General features: G+C 35.5%; 2 protein-coding genes across 9 annotated transcripts; one reads left to right on the forward strand and one right to left on the reverse strand.

Moving 5' to 3' along the window:
* Positions 1 to 4560: 4560 nt before the first annotated feature.
* On the forward strand, positions 4561 to 9946 carry LOC18428396 (Putative thiol-disulfide oxidoreductase DCC). Of its 8 annotated transcripts, none has more exons than XM_088866523.1 (7): positions 4923 to 5160; positions 5331 to 5371; positions 7582 to 7639; positions 8725 to 8776; positions 9148 to 9255; positions 9459 to 9551; positions 9735 to 9946. In XM_088866523.1, exons 4-7 carry the CDS (start codon positions 8766 to 8768, stop codon positions 9814 to 9816), a joined length of 294 nt encoding a protein of 97 aa, XP_088722649.1. In that variant the 5' UTR covers positions 4923 to 5160; positions 5331 to 5371; positions 7582 to 7639; positions 8725 to 8765; the 3' UTR covers positions 9817 to 9946. The 8 variants fall into 8 exon arrangements, with proteins under 8 accessions (XP_006837779.1, XP_088722648.1, XP_088722654.1 ...); XM_088866526.1 differs by having other exon boundaries at positions 4931 to 5160; positions 8725 to 8816; XM_088866527.1 differs by lacking the exon at positions 8725 to 8776 and adding an exon at positions 8777 to 8816 and having other exon boundaries at positions 5021 to 5160.
* LOC105420204 (pentatricopeptide repeat-containing protein At5g66520) lies at positions 9879 to 12452 on the reverse strand. The gene is made up of 2 exons (XM_011622950.3): positions 11801 to 12452; positions 9879 to 11198 (listed from the first exon to the last, which is right to left on the reverse strand). The coding sequence occupies exons 1-2, from the start codon at positions 12368 to 12370 to the stop codon at positions 10260 to 10262; spliced, it is 1509 nt and encodes a 502-aa protein (XP_011621252.2). The 5' UTR covers positions 12371 to 12452; the 3' UTR covers positions 9879 to 10259.
* Between the last annotated feature and the right edge of the window lie 4520 nt (positions 12453 to 16972).

Raw genomic sequence — 16972 nt, forward strand, 5'->3', positions numbered from 1 at the left:
TGAGCATAGGTGCGGTAGAAAGCTTTTCTTTAACAAGTTGAAAGCTCTTCTCTGCTGATGATGACCATTCAAATTCTCCCATCTTGCAATTAGTCAACGCTGCTGAGATGGTACTAAAATTCGTCATAAATCACCGCTAGAATGAAACCAATCCATGAAAACCCTGCACATCATGGATACTTTGAGCTGTAGGTCATTCTTGGATAACATTTTCTTTACTTTCATTCACTCATACACTTGTATGCGACAAAATAAAGACTAGGAAAAGTAGGCAATTTGTCACGAAATAGCACTTTTTAAGATGAATATAAAGCTTTTCATTCCTTAATGAGGTTAACACAACTCTTATGTATTCAATTTGCTCTTCTAGGTCATGATTATACATAAGGATATCATCAAATAGACAACAAAAAATTTGCCAATAAATGGATGAAGAACTTGTTTATCATATGTATGAAAGTACTAGGAGCATAGGTAAGACCGAATCGCATAACAAGCCACTCATATAGACCCTCATATGTCTTAAATACAGTTTTCCATTCATTACCTGGCTTAATTTGAATTTGGTAATACCCACTTCATAGATCAATTTTAGAAAATACTAGGGTTCCCCCAACATATCCAACATATCATCTAATGATGATATTGAAAGTAGGTATTTGATAGTGATCCGGTTGATAACACGACTATCAATGCACATTCTCCATGTGGTATCTTTCTTTGGTCTTACAATGCTGGCACACACTCGTGCTTTCTCAGATGAACCCCTTGTTAAGAAGGTCTACAACTTGCTAATAAAGTTCATCATGCTCCCTTGGGCCCATACAATAGTACGCTGTTTGGCAAGCTAACATGGGGTAACAATTTAATTTGATATTGAGTATCCCTTAACAGGGGTAGTTCATTTGGAAGAGCATCAAGTGTGATGTCCTTGAACTCCTAAAAAACGATCGCAACTCACAAGGTACACTTGTAGGTGTTATCTCTTCTTTTGCAACCAATGTAAACATGACCCCACTCGCATTACTTTCCTTCTAAAGCTTAAACAAGGTAGAAAATTACTGCCATCCTATTGGATAGATTTAGCTGCATTCTCCTCCTTGCTAGGCAAGAGCACGACCTCCACATTACCCATTCAGGTGTTTTTATTACCATCCTGTATCATTCGTTTATCAAACTTCCATGGTCTCCCAGGAAGTATGTCACATATGTCCATAGCAATGACCTCACACTATACTTCATCTTTGTAATATTTACCCGATGAAAAAGAAACTATATAGCATTTAATCACTTTTACCTCACTTCCTTTATTGAACAATGCATTTTGATACAGTCTCGTGTCTGATTCAGTTTTCATTTCTTATGAGATAATTATCTCACAAACTTTATCAATAACAATGGTGCACACCTTGCCACCTGATTTACAATTTGAAAAATGCTTGATCGCAACCAATCCTCACTATGGTTTGCCATGTGAGTGGTTAATACTTGGCGAATCACCACATTCTCTCCAATCTCTAGTTCAATCTCTTCTTGTATTAAATTTCTATCAACATCATAGATGGGTTACGCGGTATCATCCACAAACTCTTCCACATCTTTCTCTTCCATGATGTTAAAACAAGTGTCAACTTGTCGTCGGGAACTATCACTTGCAATATGCCAAGATTGGCCACATTTGAAGGAAGTAAGAGGCTGGTTAACTTGTCTTAACTACCTTTCCACTTGGGCTGAACCACCTTAGTCAGTTGTTATGTTCTTTGAAAGATCCTTACTGTTGCTTCTACCTTTACCAGCAGCCGCTCATTTAGAAGTTTTACCCTTTGAGGGTGAGTTGCGTGCATCAACATATTTGCATGAGCTATCACCGGAATGTTTTGCCTCAAATTTCAAATCTAGTTGATGAGCGTCATTGATCTTCCAGAACCGGTACACTTGTGCTTCATCAAAGATCACTTGTAGTAGAGGAGAGAGCAAGAGTACTTGATTTTCAACAATGGTCAGGGTGCAGGTCTAAATTTTGGAGCCGGTAGGATGGGTCTAGGTCCAAAACCCTGGACCTACGTTGGATCCAGGTCCAAGTCGATCCGACCCAAACCTGAACCGAACATTATAATGTAGATACACCACACACACACACACACACACACACACACACACACACACACACACACACACACACACACACACACACACACACACACACACACACACACACACATATATATATATATATATATATATATATATATATATATATATATATATATATGAAAAATGCTGAGATTAGCCCACTAGCTCATATGAACTTATGAGCCCAATGACCCAGATTTAATCTGGGTCGATCTGACGGTCACAACTTTATTTCGTGTTTGAATTTTAATTTTTTTTATACAATTCTAAATAACTTGAAATTTTAAGAGTCCATTATTCTCATAGAGACGCACTTAATAAAAATATTTAAAAAATAATTTGCAAAAAATAAATTGAATAAAATACCCCTAAAACATTTTAAGGGTATTTTGGTCAATTTATTTCATATAAATTATTTTTTTGATATTTTTATTAGATTATCCTATTTTTGAAGAACACACGTCTAAACTTTCAAATTATTCCCATTTGAAAAAAAAATTAAAATTAAAATACGAAATACGGTCGTGACCTTCAGATCGGCCTAGAAATAATGCATCTTGCAACACATTATCTAGACCGTCCATTTTCAAGATTTTCATATGTTTATAGATCTACTTGATTTTAACCATTTTTGGAGTTTAAAATTTTATAGGTAGATATAAAAATAGATTTTCAGATAATCCTAATAATGTTTTACACCAAAATTACATGTTATAATAAATTTTGGGGGTGCACCCTAATTGGATTGTTTAAGGTTGCAGCCTTATAAGAACAAATATATATATATATATATATATATATATATATATATATATATATATATATATATATATATATATATATATATATATATATGGTGTGGTTTCCATAAGGTTGCAACCTTAAACAATCCAATTAAGGCGCACCTTCAAATTTGATCATAACATATAATTTTGATGTAAAAATATCCTTAGGATTATCTTAAAATCTATTTTTATATCTAACTATAAAACTTTAAACTCCAAAAATGGTTAAAATCAAGTAGATCTATAAACATATGAAAATTTTAAAAATGGATGGTCTAGATAATGTATTGTAAGATGCACTATTTATGGGACTCAAAATCTTTTTTTCTCTCACAATAATTCATCTCCATATGCTCAATTAGAGGGTTTTTAAACATGAAAATAATATTTTCCGATGGAATTTTGAGGTGCATCCGTAGTTCTACATTTTAAAGTTGCAACATTATATAAACTTTTCCCTATATTTATATATTAGAAAACTCTTCCCAATGCCTATAGGTAAAAATAAACAGTGATTTTGCCTACCCTCATCACTATCTAAACTTCATCACATGGTCACAGTTGTCTGGTAGTGTTTTAATTTTTATTTTTTTTTCTACAAATTCAAATTACTTGAAATTTGGAGCGTGTATACATCTTAGTGAGGCACACCTAATAAAAATATGAAAAAAATTATTCGTAAAATATAAATTGATTAAAATACCCCTGTAAATTTATGTATATATAGGAATATTCTATAAAACCCCTATAGGAGAAAATGAACAGTGATTTCGCCTACCTTCATCACCATCCAAACTTCTTCGCACGGTCACAATTGTCTGGTACTTTTTCAATTTTCATTTTGTTTTTACTAATCTGAATGATCTGAAATTTAAAGCATGTACATCTTAGTGAGACGCACCTAATAAAAATATGAAAAAAATAATTTACAAAATATAAATTGACAAAAATACCTCCAAAAATTTATGGGGGTATTTTGGTCAATTTATATTTTACGAATTATTATTATTTATATATTTTTATCAGGTGCTTTTTACTAAGATGTACCCACACTGCAAATTTCAAGTAATGTGAATTTGTAAAAATAAAAATAAAAATTGAAACACTAAAAATAAAAATAAAAATTGAAACACTACCGGACAATTGTGACAGTGCGATGAAGCTACTATGCAACGCCTATGGGTGAAAATGAACAATGTTTTTGCCCAGAAGCTTGGTGCCGTCCGATTTTTTCAGATGGCATGGATTAGAAGACCGCAGCGGACCTACTATGCCGCAGGTCCGTTGTAGTACCAAATGGACATACTAGGCTCATTGCGTTAAAAAAACACGCGAAAACCCCTACGGACCACGCGCTGTCCGTTGCGGCTCCGTTCAATAAACCGCCATGGACATAACATGTCAATAGCGGGACGAAACACTATTCAAAATCTCCTATAGGCATTGGTAGGTTCTAGACATGGACCTAAATTGGGTTGAATCGGGCCGAAGTTTTTGACCCTATAGGTCGGGTCCAATTCCAAAACGTTAGACCTAAGTTGAGTCTTGATACGGTCTAAGTCCAGTTCGACCCGACCTTGACCCGACCCGATCCATTGCCACCCACCCATTACTACCCCTACAAGTACCCAAGAGATGATGATGTGGTAGCGGCGAGACTTGGCATTTATTCGTGTATGGGTGAGGGGCGAGTGAAGCCCTGAGATAAATGGGGGCTATGTCATTTTTAAGAGAGAGAGAGAGGGGAAGATTCTCTTTAGAGAGCGAGACGGAAGATGAATAATGGGTGAGTTTTAAGAGAGAGAGGGGGGATTGTCGTTAGAGAGAGCGAAAGAGGGGTGCGCGCACGAGCTGCTGAGTGGTGCTGCTGTCGTTTACGTGTAGCTTTACTCTGCGTGCGTGCGTGCGTGCGTGCGTGCCATTTTCACCAGACAAACGATCATGCCGAGACCCCTGCCTTTCAAAATGCCTGATTAGGATAAATAGCCATTAAAAATTGCCATTGAAAAACCTGTAAATCCCGACTGTTTTCGTATGGCCAACCTCCTTTACACGCAATATGCTGGGCTGCAATTCCACAACCTCCAAAAACCCAAATTGGTGCGGGAGAAAACCAGTCGTTACCTCACTCTCTCTCCTCTCATGGCTGTTTCTTCTCCATCTTCCAAAACTGTAATAGACTGGAAGGAGGCTACCTCCCATTTGTTTTCTGATGACATGAGGCCCATCATGTTATTTGATGGTGAGTCGTTCTATTCAAATTTCCTAATTTTCTGCATCTTCCTCTTGGATTATGCATTTTACTGCCATTATCATAAATTCCTTGTAATTTCTTGTTTTAAGAGTTTTGAATTGTTTTCTCACTTGGGGATTCTGCTTCTGAATCAAAACTTCATTTGGGATTTTACTCAGGGATGGACAAAATGGACTTCAGTTGTTGAAAGAATTAGCAGGTTCACAGTTGGGTTCCTTTTTTACTAAAATTATTAATACCCACTTTTGAATAATGTATTCATAGTTAACTTCGTTTGTTCTTCTTCAGTGTAGCAAATGCCACAAACAAGTATACGTGTTTTCAATCAGGAATTCACGATAGATAGTTCATGAAGTCCTTGTGACTTGCAGTCTGGTCACTGGTGTTAACAGATAAAGAAAGAAAATAGGGGCTTAACCAGTTCCATGAACTTTCTCTCTTGTGAAATTACTACCTATTTTAATAGAACTTGGATTCTTATCCTCCCTTTTGTCTAGTTGCCTCTATAGTCTTTAATATTCATTGCTATCTTGGTGTTCAGCGTTGAGATTTTCAGTGTGCAAAATACTCAATTGGATTCAAGCCCTCTTACCTTTGGCCAAAGACCCATCTTTTCAATATATCAAGTTGGCAGTACTTGAGGCACATACATTACTCACTTTGATTTCTCTATATTTTCTTATCCCATATCTTAACTTGTTAAAACTGATAGGCTGCCTTCAACATGCTTGCAACATGCTTGCCGTCCTCTATTTATCTATATATCCATTGCTTACCAATTTCATTTTCCAAAGCAAAACCTTTTTTACCATCTTTACTTTGAGTATGTTTTTCCTTTCTAATTTCCAATTGGATTCCATTGCGATGTATGCCCTTGGTTCTCAAAAATATCTCTAAGTAGAAAGATGAACTCCTTGGAACTTAATCATAGTACAACTTTGGACCACCATGAAATCCTTTTTGAGAGCATGAAACTCCAGATACAGCCTCTTTGGCTAGGATCATTTTGGCTCGTATTTTTCGTAAACCACCATTTAGCATTTTCTACTATTCCTTGATTATTTTGAATTCAGATTCATTTATTGATAGCAATGGGACTCTAACGTGCCTAAGAGACTGATGTTATTAACACATTTATTAGTTAATTTGCATGCACTACTAATTCCCTGACTTCTTCACTCCATTTCTAAAAGTCTGCAATTCGTATCAGTGTCTGTTGAATGAGATAGCTCCGCAAATACAAGGTGATTTACTGAAAATCACATGATATCTGACGGCATGCACATTCTTCCCTTGAAACAAAGTCCTGTTTCTTCTAATTCCTACAAATAATTATTTGGATAGCTGTCAATCAGGGTTATTTACATCTTCCATCAATTACATTTAATCAACCTCCACCATTGCCAATACGGGTTCACTCCTGTCTGATGACAGAAAGGATTAGACTCTTAAGACACAATTATGTCAATGGTGAATTTCTATTTGCTTCAAGTCCCTCACCTTCCATTCTTTATATGTTCATCCAATTTACTACATCGATTTGAAATTTGAGGTCTTTGCCACAGCATGGCAATTCTAAATTTTACAGTGTTCTTTATCAAATCCTTTGTTTTTGTCGGTTTTGGGGTTTCATCTGTGGTTTTAGCTTTTTGATGCTTTGAATTTTATGGCTTCACCCAAACATTCAATGTGCTTTTCTCTCTTTTTTTTTCTCTGCTTTTCCTCATCCATGTGTGAGAAAAAGTGATCAGTATGAATGTACAAGAACCTAAAGTTTTAGGAGCCTATTTCAACATTATGATCAAGTGTAAATGCTGAAGTGGTTGTGAAATCAACATGTAGGTAACAAATCATCGGACGCATACTGTTATTTTATTATGCATCGAGAAATTGTTTGTTGTGTTATACTGTTCACCATCAAACAAATTGCTAAACCTGATTGCGACACAGTTCACAATAGGTGTTATTGTGCAAACTGCAGATTGGGAACCATGAATCACTAACTCGCTTGATATGGTTTTTCTTTCTTAACGGTTTGAAGCATTGTGCTGAAGCAATATTCATAAAAAGATGATGGTGTTTTAGCATGGATGCTCAAAGAAGCATGATAGATATTGCTCGTTGATTATTCTGCAATTTGCTCTTGACGTCAAGATATGAACCTCAAAAACCTTTACTGTTTACTTATTAGTTTTCCTATTATGTGTTCATGTATTTGTTTTATCTAGAACAGCTGCTTTCTTAAAAGACTAGAACTTCGTCTTTATAGAGTGTAGAACTTATTTGTAAGTTGACTATTGCTTAACATATTGTGAAGGCATGGTGAGTTCGAATTTATATGCTGTTCTTTTTGTAAGTTTGATAAAATTTCTGTTAAGGACACCCATCTTGACAGTCCTTTCATCATAGGTGTATGCAACTTATGCAATGGTGGTGTGAGGTTCGTTCGTGAATTTGATCGCAGCGGGTTAGTCTTCAAATTTTCTACATAGCCATGCATTGTGCCTGTCTAAATGATTTTTAAATCTATTTTTATCTATTTATGAGTGTATCTACTCTATGTACAACCCTGTTAGTGAATAATTTTACAATCCCTTTGGTGAATGACTCTTTGCTGATTACCAATCACCAAGACGGAAGTTGAATATTAGTAAGTCTGCATATTTTTCAGAGTAAATTTAGGTTTACCATTGCTACTTCTTCATATAGCTCCACATTAGGATCATTACCAGTTGGATCTATGTTGGGTCTTCTATCTATCCCAGTTAACTCATACGAAGGTGCCTGAGTGTCCACAACCAATTTCTTCTACCCCATGCATATTTTCTTAGTTGATAGAACCTGTCAACTTGGGGTCCCCCATTCTACAAAAGGAAAGTTGCCAAAGAGTTATTTAAAAATATCAAAAAGACCCATAATATGCCAAGGTTAAATTCCTAATAAAATAATTTTCCTTAAATTCTCCTCATCAATTAAATATGTTGAGCATATATACCAGCATAATGAACCTCATATTCTCTGAACTTTCCTTTCTGTAGTGTTCGTCAGCAAGGCGAAGTTCACTACATGTTCGGCTACGAATAAGAACAAATTTTCACTCAACTGCAAGTAGCCACTAATCAATTATTAGTCCTAAGATTTATGAGATGAGACTAATTTATAAAATTACATTGAAAAAATAATCATTCCTAGGATAGTATGTTGGCTCTTTTTGCCATAGAAGAGATGAAGATCTCCTTGTGCCTTCAATTTTAAGCACATCTAGGTTCAATAACTCAATGAAATCAAGTATGTGTCTAAGCACTTCATGCTGACTGGTGAACTTGCTAATAGGCTATACAAGATCAAGGGTTAAGCTAATAACTTATCACATGTAGTGGGTGGAGTAAATGGTTTGTTCACTTGCCTATGATTTTCAAACAGCACATGTAGTTACACATCTCTTTTTCCCCCCTAGGAATCTTTATATAAGACATATCTTCCTTGCAAACCTTTGATCATTTTTACCATTCTTAATGCCCAAAGAGGGTTTTGATGATGTTGTTGACATAGGTACTGAATTATAAAGTGGGAACTAAGGGCTATTTCTATTTATGCAATCCAGGTATTTGTCCTGGACCAGATGAATGACTCAGTCTGCCAAAGTAACCATTCTTTTCAAGCAATTGTTTTCATATTTCTAGGGTTTTGTACGTTTAGAAGTTTAAATGTCTTTCAATTAAAATGAAGAGCCTCATTGGGATGGCTGTGGTCTTGTTGCCATTGAATCAGAGCAAAGCAACCTGTTTGAATTGAATGGGATTCCATCAAAACTGGTGCCATCTCTGAATTCTGGTTTTGATCTCCCAGTTTACAAAAGAAAAGGGTGCTGATTAAAATGTCAATAATGCTGTCTCTGCATCATTATGTACTTTCCTGGCCTACTTGTATCTGTATCTTCTAAATTGCTTTAACATGAATTTATAATTTTGACAGGAAAATGAGGTTTGAAGCACTCCAGAGTGAATCTGGAAGGAAACTACTGCAAAGATCTGGAAGAACCCCAGATGATATTTCCAGTGTGGTACTTGTTGAGAAAGATAGGTGAGTGGAATTCTCTTGGGAAAATTTTAAACTTAAAACAATACAGGGTACTTGAGAGAGAGAGAGAGAGAGAGAGAGAAAGAAAGAGCGAGCTACATTTGATGTAGGCTCCTTTGATATTGAATTGTAGTGATTTGAACAAGACAATGGAACATCTTTCCGTTTGCCTCTCTCCTTCATCTGGATTATCCTGTGTTTTGTAGATCATACATCAAATCAGAGGCAGTACTAAGGATAATGGAATATATGGATGTTCCCTTCCCTCAGATGGCGCTGTTCTTACAATTAATGCCTCTGTGAGCATCTCTCTCTCTCTCTCTCTTTCTCTCTCTCTCTCTTTCTCTCTCTCTATCTCTGCTTGCATGTGTATGTATGTGGGCACATGTCTGATGTGCACGACTGCACACATGCCTATTCAAGTGGATTAGAGCAGGATGGGGCGGAACAAACTCACCAAACTCGTATATCTCCTCTTGCAGGTTCATGAGAGATGCAGTGTATGACAACATAGCAAATAATCGTTATACAATCTTTGGTCAATCTGACTCATGCGAAATATAGTGCATTGGGTCTTCTTCATCTCATTTAACAGCCATATATTACTTATGTACATGTTTTGTAGATTGGTAATGCAAAGTGATGTCATTTTTTTTCTTCTCATTAATAAATCTCTTCATTGATTTCGACGACATATAAACCACGTTACATATGGACAAGGAGAGAAGAAAAATGTGTTATATTGATTTTGGTTCTGATTATTTCTTTCTCCCATCGGTTGGAGAAGAATGCCCTTGTTGATCAAGGAATGGAATGGAGGTAGAGGTTCATGAATGTTTCTCTACTTCCAATGGGTCATTTTACCCATTCTTTAATGGTCCTGCCATATTGAAAGATGTACTGAATTGAGAAAGAGGTGAACTTGTGGTCTTGGTCTTGGTTTTCGCAGTTGGGAGAGAACTTCTCACTCTGTAAGAATCATTTCACTCCCATTCCTCATCCTATTCCTATGACTCTAAAGCCATATCTTCCTGATCGAGGCCATCCATTTGAAGCTGCGACCTCTGTGGAACATAACCACCCTCCATCTGCAACACTCTTGTGACTGATGCAAGAGTATTGAAAATCTCTCTTCCCTTTGGATGCGAAAAGCCACCTGCCAGAAACTCCTCAACATTCCCATCAACCTCAATTGAGCTACACCCTGGTGTCTTGCTCAACCCTCTTTCTACAATCAACGTTCTCACCCTTCTCGCATCTTCATGGCGGCCGGCCCCATTGTATATATTTGACAAGAGAACATAGGACCCACAATGGGTACTACCCGATTCTATCAAAAAGTTCCCTACCCGATCAGCTACATCTACATTTCCCTGAAGTCTACAAGCGCCCAATAAAGCACCCCATATATTGATATCTCCTTTCATGGGCATCGATTCAACTAGGCTCAAAGCCTCATCTAATCGGCCTGCACGGCCTAGAAGATCAACCATGCATGCATAGTGCTCAAGCTTAGGCTCAATCTTGTAGGAATTGGCCATTAAATCAAATAATCCATAGCCCTCTTTTACCAAACCAGCATGTGTACATGCTGTTAATACGGCTACAAAAGTGATCTCATTTGGTTTTATATTTATTTCCTTCCGCATTTCATAGAAGAGATTGACTGATCCGTGTGCATCTCCATTGGTGGCGAGACCCGAGATCATGGAATTCCAGCATTTTACATCCTTGTTATCAATCTTTCTGAATATGTTTAGTGCCTGGTCTATGCACCCACATTTGGTGTACATGCTAACAAGCGCGGTTCCAAGGATCACATTTAGAGGGAGGTTGCTCTTTTTGATATAGGCATGGATCCATAGGCCTTGACTGAGAGCACCCAAATGCCCACAAGCTGTGAGCACACTCACCATTATGGACTCATTTGGGATCATTCTTGTAACCTGCACCACACTAAAAGCGTTCAAAACTTTTTGGGTAAGTATTTTCTTCTCCCTTTTCCCCTTCTAGAAAAGGAGAAATATAAAAAGAGACCATTACTTTTAGCATAAGGTCACAATTGCTTTTGTTTTTTAGATTTTAAATCGGGTGGTTGCCAATATGTTATTGACTAGATTCAAAATTCAAAACAAAATTTCGAAAACTGTTCTCATAGTAACAATCCCTTAAAAAAGTTGGATTCCCTCTTTTTGGTTACAATGAACGCATTTCACCTCATACATTTACATTGCGTCCCAACTAGAGGTTCAAATTTGGTTGATTTAAGATTTTTTTAAAAGAGCATTTGTTTTCATTTCTTGATTCCAAGAACTGATTTGGCCTAAGTCATGTACCACACTGAATAATTCAAATATTTATGGATGTCTTTTTTTTTTCTTTGGTTCATTTCTTGTTGCCAAGAACTCCTTTGACGTCAATTCTGTGACTTGTACGTTGTCATAAGCACAGCTCAAAAATTTGTGAAATACATGTGGTATTGCAGCAAAAATTAGGTCGCCTGCACTGATGCAAATGAAGAGAGAGAGAGAGAGAGAGAGAGAGAGACCTGCATATCTTGAAACAGCTCCAAGGCCTCCTTAAACATGCTACTCCTCACACAACCTGCTATTATAGCACTCCACGACACGACATTCCTTTGAGGCATCTCATCAAACACTCTCAATGCCCATTCAACATCACCACCCCTGGTGTACCCATCAACCATAGCAGTCCAAACCACCACATCTCTTTCTCTTTCTAAAGTGGCATCGAAAAGCTTTCCAGCCGAGCCCATGTCAAGGCCCAAAGCGTACATTTGAATCAATGCACTCTGTATAAAACCATCGAATGAACCAAACCCATTTGCAATTACATGAGCATGGGCCTGCCTACCAAGGTCAAGAGGAGAGAGGTGGTGTGAGCAGGCGTTTATAAGAGGGGGAAACGTGTATTTATTGGGGGCGAAGCCGCCATGCAGCATGGCGTTATAGCAAAGAATGGCGATGGTGGGTGAATTGGATTGAGCTTGTTTTTTGATAATGGTGTTGAAGGTGAATGTCGTGGGGTGAGAGAGATGGGTTCTGAGAAATTGGGCGTGGATTTGTTTGAGAAGGTGGTGTTGGAGTTTGAGCATCATATGAGCATGTGGAGAATTTGCAAAGAGCTAGCAAATTCAAAATGAAAATGAAAAAGATATTAATAGCACGCATGCAAGAGGGAGGTACAATGGGCTGCCAGGTCTGCCCGACCCTAAAAGCTAAAGCCCGGGCCACAAAATGTGGCCTGTGGGCTCCGCTAGGGCCAGTGTGGGCCCGGTTAGGCCCTTTTTTTCTTTTTTCTTTTTCTTTTTGTTACTTTTTATCCTTTTAGCCCAGCCTAGCCCGGGCCAGCCGGCCTTATACAGACACGTTCGGGGCCAAGACTTGCCCGGCCCGGACCCGGTGTGTTGCTACCCTTACTAGTGACGTCCTTGATAAGGGGGTAAACACTATCTACTATTATTTTATTTTAGAGAAAAGTTTATTTAAGGTTGCAACCTTAAAATGTAGAATCACACATGCACCTCAGAAATCTATCAAAAATGTTGTTTTAATGTTGAAAAAACTGGCTAATCGATCATCTCGGCATCGAGATGTATGAATATGAATAAAAAAAGTTTTTGAGTACCGAAAATAGTACATCTTGCAACACATTATCTAGACCATCGATTTTCAAGATTTTTATATATTTATAGATGTACTTGATTTTAACCATTTTTTAAATTTAAAATTTTCTAATTAGATATGAAAATAAATTTTAAGATAATACTAAGAATTTAAAAACAAAATTTTAAGGTACACCTTAATTGGATTGTTTAAGATTGCAACCATATAGAAACCACACCCTTTATTTTCATATATAAAGTTTTGTTGCACGTGTGACATGGGCTCAAAGTTCTATTAACCGAAACAATGGTCTCATAGTTCCTATTAATGGAAAAATAGCTATTATTTTCAAAATCTCATTAGAGTTGTCAACATGATATGGGGTTGGGTTGGGTCGCGCCAGAGGCCTAGGCCCGAACAAAAACAACAAGTAAAAAAAGAAGAAGAAGGAAAAAATAAGGCCTAACTAGGGCAGGGCCGGGGTCTGTAATGGCCTTGGCTTAGGCTTGGTCCTTGAGCCACATTTGTGGCTCAAGCTCTAGTTTTTTCAAGGCCTAACCTTCCGCCCAGCTCATTGCCCACCCTAAAATGATTATTATTCTTAAAAAAAATCATTTTTTTAAAAACTAAACTAATATGCTTTCAAAATTCAAATACTGACTCATGATTATTGACTTTTTTTATTTAATTTTAAATTTAAAAGTATTTTATTGATTAGGTACCTATACAAAATAGAAGTTTTCCGCTAACTATTCTGCACTCCCCACGAAGGGAACTCTTCCCAGTAAACATGGTGAAGGGGAACTCTAATTTTATCTACAGTAGGTCATAATTGTCAACCGGTGCTCCCACAACTCCATTGGATGGCATTTTTCAAGTTTCCTTTTGAGAAATAGTGGTTTGGAAAAGCATAGAATAAATCTATTTATTTTTGGTACAAGGTGGTCATAATTAAATTTTTTTTGAATTTCAGCTCATTAAATTGACTACCTATGAGGTGAACCACCTCCAAGAATGAATTAATTTTTTCAAAAAAAAACTCTTCATTCAAATCCATTTGTTTAATGGATGTAATATTTTTTCTTTTAATTTTGAAAATTACAACCTTTGATTTGCTATTAAGTTTGATATTCTTCCCATTGGGTGGGAAATTAGGCAGTTGCATTTATTTTATTGACCAAGCGTAAATTTCAAAATAAATTTTTACGAACTTTATGACAAACCCAAATTATCAAATTTCACATCAAATAGTTGTAAGCAATTGCGACCACCCTGTATCAAAGGCAAATGGTCTCATTATATATAATCTCATCCTAATAACATCTAGCCTCATTTAAAGGAATGAAGGTGCCTGAGAAGGACAAGATAAAGGCCCATGAGCACCCCCCATTTTATGGCTATACATGGATCATGGTTAGCAAGTTGGCTACTAATAATATATTAGTGAGCCAAAATATTGGTAATAAATAAGTTTTATTTCAAAAAAATTGGAGGAAAAATCCGGTAAAAAATACGGATCACCAAAAAATAAGGAAGCTACATAATCACCAATATTTCAGATTTGGCTATAAAAAAATAAAATGAAAAAATTGGATATGTAAAGATGACATAATATAGGATTATGATTTGCAATTACCGTATAGATACACTAACGCCATTAAACAATAATTTTATGGCCTTACCCAATATCATTAGAGTAATATTTGATAATTTATTGTTTAAACTTTCAATAAATCTAACAATAAAATCTAAAATGCTATGTTGCATGCACCAATAAAATAAAAATAAAAAGTAGAAACATGAGATTAGTCAAGCTTCTTTATATATAAATAAAACAACAAAATGCTCAAGCAAATTCAAATCCCATACTAAATTCTCAGCTACCTAAATTGAATCTCTTGCTTACTCTTGATAAGGATGCTCTAGGTTTAAAGAATTTTATTTTATTTTATTGGGTTACTCTTCTTCTAGCTTTACATGTTATTTTGAGATATATAATTGTTTTGATAACTTATTTTTTAAGGAATATATTATTTTTTCGTGCATTTTTTAAGGGAACTTATTGGTGAAATTTTGATGGCTATTTTTGTTAAATCCACATTCTTGATTTACTCCCATGACTAACGTGCTTATCTTTAAATTAAAATTCAATAATATTAATATAATGGAGAAATAAAGTTATAGAGAAGAAGTCTTTTTGAAAAAGATTTTTTGAAACAAGATAAAAATATAGATTTATATCAGTTTCATAAAAAAAACATGATTTTTTTTTTAAATCTTTTGAAAACCTTAGAGCTTTTAATGGATTTCAAAATATCAAAGATTTGTTAAAAAAATCTTGTTTTAAATGGAGAATCGCTGACTATGACATGTATTACCTTGGTTACCCTAAGCAAAATTCAACTTTAATACCCCTTGGGTGGTGCATCCCCTTTGTTTCACGTAGACTCTCTATATCCATTAATTATGAATATAGAAACTTGTTTTATATAGACAAATGACAGGTGATAAAAATTGAAAGAAATCAAAAGAACTTAAACACTCTTAAACTTATCTTAAAATATAAGATACTACGCCTACCCTTCTTATATATATTGATTATAATATATATCTTGCATATTAATTTTGTAGATAATATATACTTTCCTTAACACTGTCTACCTTGGCATAGAGGATTTAATATTAAAGTTAATCTATAGAAAAATATTTATATAAGGTTATGAAGCTAACTAGTGTGCAAACAATTAGTAGAGTGACAAGTGAGTTTTTAGTAACAATATGTTTACATCAGGTGTCACTGTTAAGTCCACGCCTTTTGTCTTAGTTATGGCTGACTTAACACCTACAATAGGTTTATATAAGGTGTCAATGCTAACTAGTGTATGTTGTTTGCGGATAATGAGACCCGAAGGGTGTCAATACAAAGTTGGAATTTGAAAGGATGCTCTAGAATCTAAAGGTTTTAAAATTAGCTAGACTAAGACAAAGTATATGGAACGTAAGCTTAATAATAATAAAAGTAGAAATTAATAAGTAATAAAGACTAACAACCAAAAACATGACTTGTGTGACGATGGCAATTCTTTGGATTCGATCTTTTGCAAAGTTTCTCCACTAGGAATGATCCTATACTCTAGGCATCTCAAGGGACCTGTAGCCATGTGACCCTAATTGTACTATGCGTTCTGATTTCACCACCTCGCCAACACCATGGCCATCTATTACCTATAATTACATCACCTTCAATTTAATAAACCAAGATCTTGATTAAATGTAGATGATAATATCAAACGTACGACTAAAAACAGCAATGTGGATTCGACTGCATAAGAACAATGGAGGTCCCAAAAACCCAAAAAATATAAAACAAAAATTATTGTAAGAAATTGTCGAAAATAACTATAAATGGCAAAAACTATAATAATGAAGTCTTTAAAAGTTAGCCGACTCCAATTAATTGGAAAAAAAAGATATGATGATGATGCCTTTGAAAATTGAATAAAATATATAAAAAATGGATGGTTGAAATAATTAATTTGTATTTGAAATATTTCAAAAAGAAAAGAAAAGGAAATTAGAGCACATAACAAGCAAGTTCCCAAATCATCATAAAAAACTAAAAATCATATAGAAACATTCTAAATTATGTATTAATGATTTTTTAACAAAATTATTGATTTTTAAGAGTTTTTATGGGGGAAACTTGCCACGGCAGTTTGCCGAGGTCGAGTTACTCCGTTGAGTCCATGAACAATGGTGAATACCAAATATGAGAAGTATCTATTAATATCATCGTAAAGTAAGCCTAAAATTCATCATTTAAAATCTTTTCTATGTAGAGGTTTGGATTCCTATTTCACTCAGTCCTAATTTCTTTGATTTATCATGAATATTTGTTGCTTAATTACAAGGTTTAAAAAAGCTGATCAGTTACCCAGATCCTCATTCAGAAAACTGGTCCCAATCAGCGGATCTGCAATCCGGGTCAATGATGCCAATAATTAATTAAAGAACAAAAAAATGGAAAAAAATTTAAAAATAAAAAGTGAGAGCAATTCTAATTGATAGAAGTGGCTAGTTCTCGACATTTTACA

Source organism: Amborella trichopoda, chromosome 5 (genome assembly GCF_054954075.1).
Source record: "Amborella trichopoda isolate Santa Cruz 75 chromosome 5, AtrichopodaSantaCruz75HAP2 v2.0, whole genome shotgun sequence".
Taxonomy (NCBI): domain Eukaryota; kingdom Viridiplantae; phylum Streptophyta; class Magnoliopsida; order Amborellales; family Amborellaceae; genus Amborella; species Amborella trichopoda.